Below are 14832 nucleotides of genomic sequence, written 5' to 3'. Positions count from 1 at the left end.
TGGAGTGAGGTCTTCCATCTATCCCTAAATATTATCTTTAATTTTTGATTAAATTTTTTTAATCAAGAGAACTTTAGCTTAAATTTTGTCTCCTAGAAACTGTCTTTTTTAAGTAGGGTTCATTATACCTCTTTAATAGTACTTCAACGTTTTTTTTATTCTCGTTTTAGCTTTGGAACCAATAGTATAGCAGCTCCATTTCTCTCCTCATTTTTTCTCCGTATATATGATCGAAAGATATGGTAGTTTCTTTGTCTTTTGCTTAATTTACCTTTGATTAGCTCGGTAAAATAATAGACTTTTAGGTATGGAGAAAGTACGAGTACGTTTCTCCATCAGCCATAAATACCCTTCTCGATCTGCCGCTCCCTGCTAGATCTCTCCTCCACATCCGGACTCTCTCTATCAAATTTACGTAAGCGCAGTGAGAAAAATAATTAGCTGGGCCACCAGCATACTGTTGGCGTACAGCTGCAAATACCTGTCGAGCTAATCTTGGTTAAAATGTTGGTTTAGTGCTGTTTCACAGGTGGTATACCCTGCTTTTGTTAATAGTACCTCGCGACTCTGCTGTATATTTCTGTCAGTGTCAAATACAAATCTACTTCAATTCGTCGGCACAGATTCTGTTGCTTAATTGCTGGTGAGGAGGAGCACTCACTATATAGCTCAATCCATCTTCCTCTGCAAAACGTACGCACGACACTACGACACTCTGGTTGCGATCGATTATCACTCCCTGATCGCGAGTTCTTGGTCTGCGAGCGTCTGCAATTAAGGTACGCTATACCCTAACTCCCTTTATTTTCCATATCTGTATAACTAAGTTTCTCTTTGTTTTTCTTAGGGAAGAGTTCCTCTTTGTTTTGACGAGGATCGAGGATTGTTTGGACGAACCAGCAGCAGCGTACGTGCCAATTTCATTGATAGTCGCTGTATCTGATTTACAGGTTATTGCTTTATTTCTTCCTATATTTTCAGTTTTTAGTTTGTTACTATTAGTTTTTGGTTTTTTTATTAAGAAACCTAACCAGCTTCATTGGAAGTAATTAAAGTTATGTAACTTATGTTCGATCTTTAATATAAGCGCATGCATGCACTAGCTAGCTTAACGCACATAGAGGCATACCTATTATTAATTGGAAGTAATTAAAGTTATGTTCGACCTTTAATATAAGCGCATGCATGCACTAGCTAGCTAGCCTTACACACATAGAGGCAGTCCTATCATAGAATGGTTACATATAAAAATTTGTTCATATATGCCTTATTCTACATATGCTGTTCATTTTCTTGCGTACTAACCTCAGTTTACTACCGTATGCATATATATACAAGCAGGAAAAATACATACAACAGTGTGTGGTAAAGTATACTACTATTACTGGAGTACTAATTAATGGAAGAGACCCCTCTGCCATCCGGGAAGAACTTCAGGAGCCAGCTTGCTGCTGCAGCGAGGAGCATCAATTGGACGTATGCCATATTTTGGTCCATTTCAACCAGCCGCCCAGGGTAATAGACCATATATATATATCATGCATGACACGCCTTAATTTCCACTACCTATAAATTCAAGAAATCTTTACATCTCTACATAATCCATGTTACCATGTATAAATATCTTGAAATTTTACAAAAGATGGTATAGACGATTATTCTGTAAATGCTGTAACCTTTTTTCGAAAAAAGTTTTGTAATTATTTGATTGATACATGAGAAATGACAAACAAACGGTTGTGCGCGCATGCATGTACAGTAGTGCGCGCGCGCGCGCGCGCACACACACACACTTAATTGGGCTGTAAAAAATCCAGTTCGTACATATAATTTCGTCACTTTGTTTTGTAGAGTTCTGACTTGGAAGGACGGCTTCTACAACGGCGAGATAAAGACGAGGAAGATCACGAACTCCATGAACCTCATGGCCGACGAGCTGGTCCTGCAGAGAAGCGAGCAGCTGAGGGAGCTCTACGACTCTCTCCTCTCCGGCGAGTGCGGCCACCGAGCGAGGAGGCCCGTCGCTGCACTGTTGCCGGAAGATCTCGGGGACACGGAATGGTACTACGTCGTCTGCATGACCTACGCCTTCGGCCCCCGCCAAGGGTGCGTATGGTAACTTCACTCCACAGAGCACACTATTTCATTTGCATATGCTACCAATTATAATCCACTATGAAGAGACTGCACCTATTTTATTTTATTGCATAAAACATGATAGTAGAAAATTATAATCCCTAAAGGCACTGAAGAGAAATTATACTTCTCACGCATTGGCTACACCCTTCGTAAAAAAAAAAAACTTAACCTAGTTGGGGGATGTCCTATCCTGGTTTTCCTTTCATGGAGGAATAACTAGAAAACAAACGTGCTGGTTGGCGCACCAATTAATATAGCCTGTGGTGGTATTGTTGGTCCTGTTCGAGATACATAAATTGATCATTTTTTTTCTTAAGAGATTTGAAGACTTTACACTATAGAAACAAAAACAAAGAGGCTAATAAAAAAAAGAAAATATTGGAATGAAATTTACCACCAGAACATATGGTAATAGTACCCATTGGAAATCATTTAGTTAGACAGATTCCACAAAGTTAAGTTAGAATAAGTGGTGTAAGATAAGTCAATTGATCACATGGATAGACCAACAGTATGTGAAATTCATATACTTAAGAGCTAGATTAAATGTATGGGGTTATCTACAAGATTAGTTTTATTTTTATTGATCAATTCTAAAAGATATATGAAATGTAATATTTGTGATATTCCAATTTGAAAAAAGAACAGTATGGAAAAAAGGTATAATTCTTACCAATATGCAAACGTATATCCTCTATAAGCAAGTTTTAAGGGGACCAGCATATGTGGGGGTACATTCTTTTGATCCCATCTAATCGGAATGTTCTGGATGTTGTGATGTTAAGGTACTACTTTTTTTTTAAAAAAAAGAACTATTAAGGTACTATTTGCTTATAGAATTATCCCTAAACACTTCTGTAGTTTTCTATTTTTCTTGATCTTCTGTAATTTTTTCCTTAAGACGAAATCCAAGATTTATTTGATAAGCCATGGGGGCCACATGGCCTAATCAAAAGCCGGCATAACCGTCGGCTTTAGATTAGTAGATTGTACTTAGTAGTATATTTTCTAATATCACAAAATTTTTGTATGTAGTTATATTAGAAAAGGAAGCAAGTACTATATTATTGAGACCATATAACGCGATCAAGAATTCAAGACTCATGTCTCCAGTTTTTTTTTTTAAAAAAAAGACGTGACCCACGACCACAATGTTCATTAAGAGGTTTGAAATTAAAAATGAGATTGGGGGAGAGATAAATTCCCCGATATTTTCTTTTTTACTAGATGAAAACTCAAATGGAAGATGAATTGAGGGTGTGTTTAGTTCACGCTAAAATTGAAAGTTTGGTTGAAATTGGAACGATGTGATAAAAAATTAGAAGTTTATTTGTGTAGGAAAGTTTTGATGTGATAAAAAAATTGAAAGTTTTTTTAAAAAAGTTTGGAAACTAAACTCTGCCTGAGGCTGCTAGCTGGTCAACCTGCAGGCTGCAGCCTGCTGCCAGTCTCTTACAGTATCTTGATATGATTGTGCTAGTATACTGTAACGAACTGTTGTTCTCTCGCTATTGATGAACCGTGTCAGGTTGCCAGGCAAAAGCTTCGCAAGCAATGAATTTGTTTGGCTGACAAACGCTCAGTCTGCAGATAGAAAACTATTCCATCGCGCGCTTATAGCAAAGGTACTGAGTTACTACTACATGAGTAGTACCATTTAGTACCTATTAATTCTTGCGCTCTGAATGGCAATATCTATGAATTAAGAATTTGTATTATATTCTTCTCCCTTTTCATATGTATATAATCTCCCGTTCACGCGATATTGCCACATCGTCTCTCGATTACTCTTTTTTTTTTGTTTTTAATTATGTATGACGACGATGGTGCTGCATGCTGATCTACCTACTTCACAGAGTGCATCTATTAAGGTACAATTTCATGCGTCATACTATGAAATACTGCATGCGTATAGCTACTCTCTCCATAGCAAAATAACGTCATTTTAAAATATATGTAGCCAATATAAGTTTACTACTCCCTCCGTCACATAATATAAGGGATTTTAAGTTTTTGCTTACATTCTTTAACCACTCGTCTTATTCAAAAAATTTATGCAAATATAAAAAAAGAAAAAATGTGTTTAAAGTACTTTGAATAATAAAGTAAGTAAAAAAATCTATTTTTTTTTTGAATAAGACGAGTGGTCAAATAGTGCAAACAAAAACTCAAAATCTTATATTATGGGACGGAGTGAGTAGCTGACTATAGCGCTGTAGCTGATGTATTGAAGTGTACTTTCACAGTTTCTTATTGCAGCTGTAACTTGTTTTACAGACAATCGTCTGCGTGCCATTTATCATGCATGGTGTCCTTGAGCTCGGGACCACTGATCCGGTAAGTTACAATTACTCCGCCTAAACATACAAGACCTAAAAATGCATTGATGCATGTACAGCATGATCGGCTGCTGATGAACAGCAGTACAGCACGCATGCATTCTCCTTGCTATTCTCTCACAGCAACTCGATCGATCGTGCTCCCCTGCCTAGCCGGCCATGATCAAATTTTCGACGGATATTGTTTCGAAATATTCGAATTAACAATCATTAGCAAATGTGAATTTGCTAGATTTCGGAGGACCCGGCTCTCGTCGACCGTATCGCGGCGTCGTTCTGGGATACGCCGCCCCGCGCGGCGTTCTCGTCGGAGGCGGGAGACGCCGACATCGTCGTCTTCGAAGACCTCGACCATGGCAACGCCGCCGTCGAAGCGACGACGACGACGGTCCCGGGGGAGCCACACGCGGTAGCCGGCGGCGAGGTCGCCGAGTGCGAGCCCAACTCCGACAACGACCTCGAGCAGATCACCATGGACGACATCGGCGAGCTCTACAGCCTCTGCGAGGAGCTGGACGTCGTGCGCCCTCTCGACGACGACAGTAGCAGCTGGGCGGTCGCGGATCCCTGGTCGTCCTTTCAGCTAGTTCCGACGTCTTCTCCGGCGCCGGATCAGGCGCCGGCGGCGGAAGCTACTGACGTCGACGACGTCGTCGTCGCCGCTTTAGACAGTAGCTCCATTGATGGATCTTGCAGGCCGTCGCCGTCGAGTTTTGTGGCGTGGAAGAGGACGGCGGACTCGGACGAGGTGCAGGCCGTGCCGCTCATCAGCGGAGAGCCGCCACAGAAGTTGCTGAAGAAAGCTGTCGCCGGAGCCGGTGCCTGGATGAACAATGGTGACAGCAGCGCGGCGGCGATGACGACTCAAGGAAGCAGCATCAAGAACCATGTCATGTCAGAGAGAAGGCGCCGGGAGAAGCTCAACGAGATGTTCCTGATTCTCAAATCAGTTGTCCCGTCCATTCACAGGGTAATACTAATTACTACTTCATCCGTTTCACAATGTAAGTCATTCTAGTATTTTACATATTCATATTGACGGTAATGAATCTACATTCAAATTGATGTTAATAAATCTAGATTCATTACCATCAATATGAATATGGGAAATGCTAGAATGACTTACATTATGAAACGGAGGGAGTGTAATTTTTTTAGAACCAAATTTGTCAAGGTAATTGGAGTAGTACTAGCTATTTAGTGCTTCCAAAATGGAATTTCAAGATGATTTGAATTCACGAGATGTCGCGTGCTGCAGGTGGACAAAGCATCCATTCTCGCAGAAACGATAGCCTACCTCAAAGAGCTGGAGAAAAGAGTGGAAGAGCTGGAATCCAGCAGCCAACCATCGCCATGTCCATTGGAAACAAGAAGCAGGCGAAAGTGCCGTGAGATCACTGGGAAGAAGGTTTCTGCAGGAGCGAAGAGAAAGGCGCCGGCGCCGGAGGTGGCCAGCGACGACGACACCGACGGGGAGCGGCGCCATTGTGTGAGCAACGTGAACGTCACCATCATGGACAACAAGGAGGTTCTCCTCGAGCTGCAATGCCAGTGGAAGGAATTGCTGATGACGAGAGTGTTCGACGCGATCAAGGGAGTCTCCCTGGATGTCCTCTCGGTGCAGGCATCAACATCGGATGGTCTCCTTGGACTGAAGATACAAGCCAAGGTCGTCATCTCAGCGGCTAAGTAGAGCTCGCAGCAGAAATGCAGCATCGTCTATCTATCTATCAATCTCTGTATCTATACGTCTGTTTGGAGTTCTGATATTGGCCATATTATTGTTGCATGGATGCAGTTTGCCTCATCTGCTGCCGTCGAACCTGGATGATTACAGAAGCTCTCCGGAAAGCTATAGCAAGCTAGCTAGCTAGAAGGTTGAGATCAGTATCGTCTTGGTCATTTGCTCTCATCTTGTTTAGGAGGTACCGGGAAATAAATCTTGTCGCTCTGATCAGTGCCTCCTTACTAGTCTCGTGATCTGTTGTAAGTAATAGTTAGACATGCATATATATCATACAACAACGTTTGATCTTGCATGGTAGCATATATATGTACACCACATTTCTTATATCTTTACTCCTTTAAAATTCAGTGAGGATGGTAAGTGATGAATCTGCCACCCCATCACCAACTCCCTAAAATTCTGACATGTGAAACGTCGACCACTGTCTATCTTCTCTCTAAACAAAACATACAGTAAAAAAAAAATAGAAGTCACAGATAGACTCTGTAGCTCTCAACCATAATCATCCTTACATGCTACTCCTCTAATAAATGGAGACTTTATGTGTAGTGGTGAAAACTTGCAACCAAAAATCTCTCTAGTTAATTCAGAAATTAATAATGCAAATTTGATTTCCTCTTTGCAATTTGTTTTTTTAATTCCGTAACAAATGTCTATTATCGCTCTATACTTGCATGCAATAGGAACTCTAGAGTATATATTGACACCACTATCACATAATTAACGAGGAGCGGAGGGCGAAATATGTAATCTAATCTGCATGCATATGATATGATGAGCACGCAATTTAGCTGAAATACTCTTGATTTTTCAGACCTACTACTGGTTAACCGGCCGGCCCATATCGGTTCTCAGGCCCATGGCCTCTTTTATCCCAACGCGAGCGCCTGAATTTGTTAGCCCACAAGCTCCCACATCTGTTGGTTCGTGCAACGATGAACCGACTGCCGAGACGGCGGTCGGCGGCGCTCCCCCCTTCTCCCTGCAGCGATCTGTCGTCTGCGGCGGCCGGAGCTAGGATCCCTCTCCGGTGCGTCTTTCGCTCCTCCTCTCCCTATCGCTTCTTTCTCTCTCTTGATGCGTGCTACTGAGATCGATCTCGCGAGCCGGCCGGGGTTGGATCTAATATATTGGTCGTCGTCATTAACAACCGAAGGACGACGACGCGGGCATCGGAGAGGCATGCATGCGGGTTGCCCTGCGAGGATATGTTGCTACCTCATCAGGATCGCGATCGAGGAGTGAGAGCGGCTGGCCGCGGGGATGGGCGGATTCTGCCGTTGATCAGGTTCGATAGTGGTGGGACGTGTGTTTTGCGTCTGATTTTCCTTTACCTTCCCATTCAAGCGCTTCCTTTACAAGTTAAAGTTTCTGTAGTTTGAGGACAAAAAATGAGCAACGTTAATTGTTGTAGTCATCGTATCCGGTTAATCTTACATGCCGAAATTTGGATACTAAGATTTTCGTTAACTTTGGATGATGAAGATGTTTATACCTAAATTTGGCACCTATGTACGAAATAGGGAAAAACTGCCAAAGTTTAGAAAGTGCCGGGTTTCCTTCACAGGGCCGGTCAGACCGTAGGTATGTGGGCAGTCTGATCGTGGTCTGAACTTCGGTATGATATGTGGCCCGTCAGACCGTAAGGGTCTGAACCCCGAGTCTATTTTCGTCGGGTCTCGGGTTTCCTTACTTGGAAAGGCATGTTTCAGGTTTTCTTTGGTTTCTATCTCGAGTTAGACGTGGAGGAGGGACTGTAGAGGGCAAGACCAATCCCTATTTAAGGGACAAGGCCGGTTCAATTGTAATCCCCAGAACACACAATATACTTGAATCACCTTTTCTTTTATCTTTACTTTTCAGTCATGTTTTCTACTTTACCCTAGTTTTAGTTTATCTTTATCGATTTGCGCCATAAATTGTCTGCCGCCGCTGCGAGAGTGCGACACCTCTTTGTAGGTTTGTCATGAAAACTTTCCGTTTTGCCCACAAGATGGGTAGTTATCCTCATATCGATCTAAATCAATCTAGAGGCTGATTTTGATCTCTAAATCGGCTCCGCTAGCCGGTTTAGCTGTTTTTCTACAAAACCTATTTTGATTTGGCCTTTTGGCTATATCGAGGTGGTTGGCGACTCCATATCACCGTAAGACTTTAGGTGTTGCGATCGTGCTTGTCGACTTATTACAAAAAGTTGCCAACAGAAGATTTTCTAATAGGATTGTCGTCTGAATAAGTTATATCCCCTCTTTGGGTGGCAGAGTGGTTATTTGCTTTAAGCCAATAATTATGTATTTGTTAAAGTGAAGGCCAGATTAATTTCATCAATTGCTTAAGAAATATACACGTAATCATCTTTAATTAGTAGACATTTATAACTATCTTTGGTTTATAAAATTCTGAACCATATATAAGTATATGGATCTTGTGTGCTCAATGATAAAGCTGAATGATTAGCTGTTAAAATGACTTGTCTCAGTTTTTTTCGGCTTATTCTGAAATTAAGATCACGCGGGCGCTGTGTGAATATCTTTTATACTCTAGCTGATATCATGTGCTAGCAGTATACAGTGTACACTCAGGGATAATGCTACCTCATATATGCTACCGGAGGAAAATGATTACCATAGTACGCGTTATTGGTGCATTGAATATTTACACAGCTAAATAACTGGAGATGATTATAACATAGGCTGTGTTTAGATCCAAACTTTGGATCCAAACTTCAGTCCTTTTTCATCACATCAACCTGTCATACACACACAACTTTTCAGTCACATCATCTCCAATTTCAACCAAAATCCAAACTTTGCGCTGAACTAAAGACAACCATACTCCCTCTGTTTCGCAATGTAAGACTTTTTAATATTATCCACATATATTCATATAGATGTTAATCAATCTAGACACTATGTCAGTATAGCGACACACTGCTGGAAAAACGATCTTTAGTCGGTTGGCCAAATTCCACAATAATCCCGGTTCAACTAAAAATGGGGACTAAAAACCATTTTTAGTCCCAGTTTAAAAGTGCAGCGGGACTATAAAATGATCTTTAGTCTCGGTTCTATTTGTGTCAGAGGATGTCAGGCCGCCGGGGATCTATAGTCCCGAATAGTAACACTAACGGGGACTAAAAATCCATCTTTAGCCCCGGTTGGTGTTACCAACTGAGAGTAAATATCTCCCTCCCACGTCCCCGATCAGTTAAGTCCCACAGCGAGACTTCCTCCTCCTCTCGATCTAGATAAGACTTCCTCCTCTCTCCTCTGGATAATCTCGATCTGGATGGATCCCCTAGCTTCCTCCTCTCCCGGCCCTCCCCTCTCCTCCTCCCCTTCCTCCTCCCTCGGGCCCTCCCCTTTCCTCTCCTCCTCCTCCCCTCCCCTCCCCTCCCCTCCTATCCGGCGGGCGGCGGCAGCGGCGGGCAGGTAGGCGGGGCCGCGCCCGGCGGCGGCCCGCGGGACGTTTTTCCTTTTTTTTTTCTTTTTTCCTTGTTAATTTGTGAATGATTGTTTGTTGAGAAGATCTGTGACGATTGTTTGTTGAGAAGGTCTGTGATTTAATTTGTGAATGATTGTTTGTTGAGAATAATTTGTTCATTCAATCTGTGATTTGAGGTTGAGAATGTTGTTGTGATTTGAGAATGAATATGTTGTTGTGAATGATTTGATTTGAGAATGTTGTTCTGGATGATTTAGGATGTTGAGAGATGATATTTTTGTAATGATTTGGAGATATCGGGCACGAGATATGTGAAATAGAAAAAAAAAGAAAAAAAAAACTTACTCCGTCCGGGACTAAAGATTCATCTTTAGTCCCGGTTATTTTAAGAGATAATTTAAGAAATGCCATTGACAAGCGTCTAAGTCCAAATGCAATCGATAAGTGTGAGTTCCAAAAAATGCCATCGTATAAACGACTTTGTCCTAAAAATGCCATCGCCGTTAGAGTTCCGTCCATCGCTGTTTGTACGATGGCATTTCTTGGAACTCACACTTGTCGATAGTATTTCTGGAATTTGGACACTTGTCAACGGCATTTCTTGGATTATCTCTTATTTTAACCGGGACTAAAGATGCCCATCTTTAGTCTTGGATTTGTAGCCCCGGTCATACCCCCGGACTACAGGGGGTTCCCAACCGGGACTACAAAGCCTTTCTCCTCTAATGATACGTAGGATACTACGGTACTAACGAGCAAAACGATACGTGCCAGTTCTACTATCGTTTTCCTGTGGTATCGCGCTAGTTCTAGATACGGAGCGTAGGATCGTTAGAATCGTGCTAGGATAGAGATACTAATTGTTTCAAACTAGTATATATTTGAATTCAAAAATCTGAATGCGCGCACTTGTGTTCATGTACCTTCAAAATCAATGTTAAATAAAACTATTAGTACTAGTGGATGGTTTTCTCTCGATAAATCTCTATTTTTTATGCTATATATCATTACTACTTTATTTTCATAGAATGGCTATATATAATTAATATAAATATTAAATTAATTTTAAAAATGAAAATCTCATAGTACCCCAATAATACGATACGATACTATGATCCGATACTACTTTAAAAATTTAAAAACAATAGTATCTAAAATCTTGATACTAACAATTTTGTTCTTAGCTCATGCTCAATGAATTCTAGATATTTCAACACTATATTAATCTGGAAGGACTAATAAGTACATATCTACTTTTTCTTCCCAAATACTAAGCATTTGAAAATGAATTAATTAGGCAATATAAGTGATTTTGGTTGGTTAGGTAGCTTTCTTCAAGATACCTTTATTATGTCTATTCGTCTTTCATCCTGTCCTTCAATGTGGAAATGTCCAGATTCTAGACACGCAAAATCAATTGGTATACAGATACAGAAGTTCACAGGAAAATGGGAGATCCTTTATAAGACTAACGTGACAAATTTTAATAATAACCCTCGCGTACCATATCAAATTACCAAGTTGATATCCCATATCGACTTTGAAAAGGAAAGCGCAGAGACGTGGACACCATACATGTAGTGAAGGATCTTCTTGGCATCTTTCTCTTGTGTGCATTTTTATGCTTCGCTTTACATAAAAACACATATATTGCTACGGAATAATTGATGGAAGATGGTCCGTGCTAGTTTTCCACTCCATTTTTGTTTGACAAAATTTGGTTCTAGAAGTCAAGGGAACAAAAGGACTACAAAGACTGATGCCTGCACTACCACATAACTTGGTAAATGTCTAACGCTCTATTAGTGCTGGTTAAAAAAAAGTCGGCACCAAATAGGGGTTCTGCCCCCTCCCACCACGGATCCGTGCTTGAACTTGGCAGACGAAAACCGAATTGATGGTCCCAAATTAGTTCTGGTTTTGCAGACCAACCGGCACTGATGTGGCGTGAGTTATTAGTTTTTCTTTTTAGGGAATTGTGAGTTATTAGTGCCTCCCTTTTTTTTTAATAAACCGATATTGATCTAATTATGTACGTATATAATTGAGGCTTGGTCGGCATTGAGGCTAATCCATTGTTCTCCCTCCTCCTGCCAACTCTCCTGCGGTCAACGCCTGGCTGCCACACCACTCCATCCACCCACTCCCCCTCTGTTGGCCAGCCGAAGTGAAGACTTGATCCTACGCCGTGCTCACTTCTCCTCTACCTCACTGCTACCGCTTCATTGCACCCCTTCACTTTCTCCGCCACTAGCTCTAGCTCAGGGCCACTGGATCTGGCTCGCCGCCACCCTTTGTTATCCACTCGTTGTGTGGTGGGCTTACACTAGATTTGACAGAGTGGAGGAGGCACATTTCACTTGTATCTTGGTCCTTGGAGGCTACAAACTTCTGATTTTCATTCCTTGCATGCTTTTAAATCTGTTCTCTCATTTTTCTAGCTTTCGTTCTATTCTTCCTTCTCTGACTATGTTCTTATTCTCATTTGTGCAATTCCTTTCTAGGGGTTCAGGGATGAATATCGAGTTTTTGATCTGGATTTTGCTAAATCATGTATATGGACTTAGCAATGCCTTTTTTATTCAAGATTGTATGAATCAAGATTCATCTGTTGTTGATTCGAAGTATACTACTTAATGTGTACTATTCAATACTGTGAGACGTTCTACTTACGCTAAACGGCATACTACGCTCTATATTGTGGTTCTCATAATTATTTTTTGTATTTTAAATGCTAATATATTACTTTTTTATCACTATTGATTTAAAATTTTAAGGTTTGACTACACGTATTTTAGGACGACATTTTTGTTAAGAACTGATGTAGTATATGTGAAAATAATATTGTGAGAAATACAAGGGTCTACCATTTGGAATGGATGGACCGGTTGGCAAGATATCAAACTCATATTGTACCAAATGGATTTTCTCTCAAAGCATCCAGAATTGGTATGATGATTTGATACAACACATAAATGTAATGACACTTTCGTGCTGACCCACCAACGAATTGTCACCTGTCAAACTAGGACATACTAGCTTTGGGTTCACATCGTCTGCCGTTTTGGCTGACGGCAAACATTGCCGTTCACCCCCCATACATGGGTACGTTTTCCTTTTTTTTTTAGTTGAACAGGGGTACGTTTTCCAGGATTGATCAAACAAGACATTCATTGCATCGAAAATTCGAAATTGACTCGACAATGCGCTGATCATACGAGAGGGTTCTGCAGGACCAAACAAGACATTAATTGCGTTGAAAATGATCCTCATGTGTGTCCTGTCACTTCTTATGTTATTTAAGAAGTGTTGTCAATATGTTTATACTGTTCGCTAATTATCAACTTCGAATCTCATCGCTAAATTATTACATAAATATTATATTCATATTTAAAAATCTCCTCTAAAATGTACTCCCTTGATAAAAAAAAACTCAACCTTTACATGTTGATACATTCTAATACTACGAATTTAGACATATGGACTTAATTATTCAGATTTATAGTACTATTATGTGTCAATATCTAGTACGAGGTTTAATTTTTTAGGACGGAGGAAGTAAGACGGACATTACATTTATAACTCTTGACTTAAAAAAACAAACTAATAGCATATATTGGATTCCTACATAAAAAGACTTTCATATAAATTGTTGATGATAAAAATAAACTTCCCCAGTCTTAAAAATACAGAAGACATCTATAATTTTAAGAAACTCATTTTTTATATTTTTTGACTAATAGTATGATTGTTTAGTGTCCTTCATGTGATACCAATAGATTATTCCTATTTAAAAATATATCATACATTATATGTTGATACAGTGGGAGTACTAAGAAATTAATGGTTAAAGCATGTTAGACTGTGTTAAAAAAACGCATTATATTTTGGGTGAGAGAGTACTAAAATGAGTATCTTGGACGGTAAAACTTTCATTAGAAAAGGACGGATATAACTTCATATTTATTAATTCAGAAAATTATAACTACTATATTACACCTAAAATTGTTGTATACCTTAGAAGAAGACTATATATAGTACGACATGAGGGTAAACATTTTAGTATTTGTGTATTGGGTATAGGCCTGGTTTAGTTCCCAATTTTTTCTTTAAACTTTCAATTTTTCCATCACATCAAAATTTTCCTACATACACAAACTTCCAACTTCTCCATCACATCGTCCCAATTTCAATCAAACTTCTAATTTTGCGTGAACTACTCGTGAGAGGGTGTGTGATATATTATGGTGCACTGTTGCGTGAGTTTTAAAATTTAAAATTATTACACTTAATATAAAAAATATATTCTTATCCCAGTACTCCATTCGTCCCAATAAAAATTACTAGCCTAGGATTTTGGTTTCAGAAAATCTATCGTACGGTATTCCGTGGAGACGAAATAGTAGTACTGCCTTATCTCCTCTTCCCTTCTCTCTGTGTCTCTTCCCCTCCACTCGCTCGCTCTCTCTCTCTCTCTTCCCCTCCACTCGATCTCTCTCTATGTGACTACCACCCATGAGCATGGAGGCGGCGACGGCGACGACGACGACGACGATGGCGGTGCCGTCACCACCAGCCCCCGCGGACGACCTGGACGACAGCCGGCGGGGCTCCCGACCACCACGGGCGACGGCCGCCGTCGAGAAGCCTCCCCATCAAGCTCCTCAAGCCGCTCCTCCTCTTCGTCGTTCTTGTCGCTGGCTTCCTCGCCGCTGCCGCCCTTCTCCTCCTCGGCGGTGCTGGCGCCTCCTACGGTCGGGGAGCGGTGGATGCGGCCACCAAGGGTGAGCGCTTGGCACAACACGAGCGACGAGAAGCTGCTCTAGGCGGCGTCGATGGAGCCACGGGTTCGACGGTTTGGAGCGAGGCACGACGACGAGCGACAGAATGGCACAAGGTAGGCACTAGATCTATCGCTTCCTCTTCCTCCGCCGCCGCCCCACTGCTCGACCTCCCCGACCCGTGACTCCTCCTCCTCCTCCTCTCTCTTGGGATATTACGCTGATACCTAGGTACAAAGGTCTGATACTCATGTACCAGCTCGATACCCATGGTACCAGGTATCAGTCGATACCTAGTTACTAAGGCCTGATACCCAGGTACTAATGTCTGATACCTAGGTATCAGCTCGATACCCCGGGTACCAGGTACCCGTCGATACCA

General features: G+C 41.2%; 1 protein-coding gene across 5 annotated transcripts; it reads left to right on the top strand.

The window, feature by feature from the left end:
- The first annotated feature begins 423 nt into the window (after window positions 1–423).
- On the top strand, window positions 424–6513 carry LOC4336636 (anthocyanin regulatory Lc protein). 5 transcript variants are annotated; one of them, XM_026024593.2, is made up of 10 exons: window positions 424–779; window positions 848–907; window positions 1342–1515; window positions 1852–2115; window positions 3668–3764; window positions 3996–4010; window positions 4417–4476; window positions 4711–5448; window positions 5737–6167; window positions 6277–6513. In XM_026024593.2, the coding sequence occupies exons 3-10, from the start codon at window positions 1400–1402 to the stop codon at window positions 6350–6352; spliced, it is 1797 nt and encodes a 598-aa protein (XP_025880378.1). In that variant the 5' UTR covers window positions 424–779; window positions 848–907; window positions 1342–1399; the 3' UTR covers window positions 6353–6513. The 5 variants fall into 5 exon arrangements, with proteins under 5 accessions (XP_025880378.1, XP_025880377.1, XP_025880379.1 ...); XM_026024592.2 differs by having other exon boundaries at window positions 848–950; XM_026024594.2 differs by having other exon boundaries at window positions 426–779; window positions 848–950; window positions 1852–2106.
- Window positions 6514–14832: the final 8319 nt, after the last annotated feature.

Source organism: Oryza sativa, chromosome 4 (assembly GCF_034140825.1).
Source record: "Oryza sativa Japonica Group chromosome 4, ASM3414082v1".
Taxonomy (NCBI): domain Eukaryota; kingdom Viridiplantae; phylum Streptophyta; class Magnoliopsida; order Poales; family Poaceae; genus Oryza; species Oryza sativa.
Note: the sequence above shows the minus strand (reverse complement) of the source record. Positions and strands in the feature narration are given on the sequence as shown.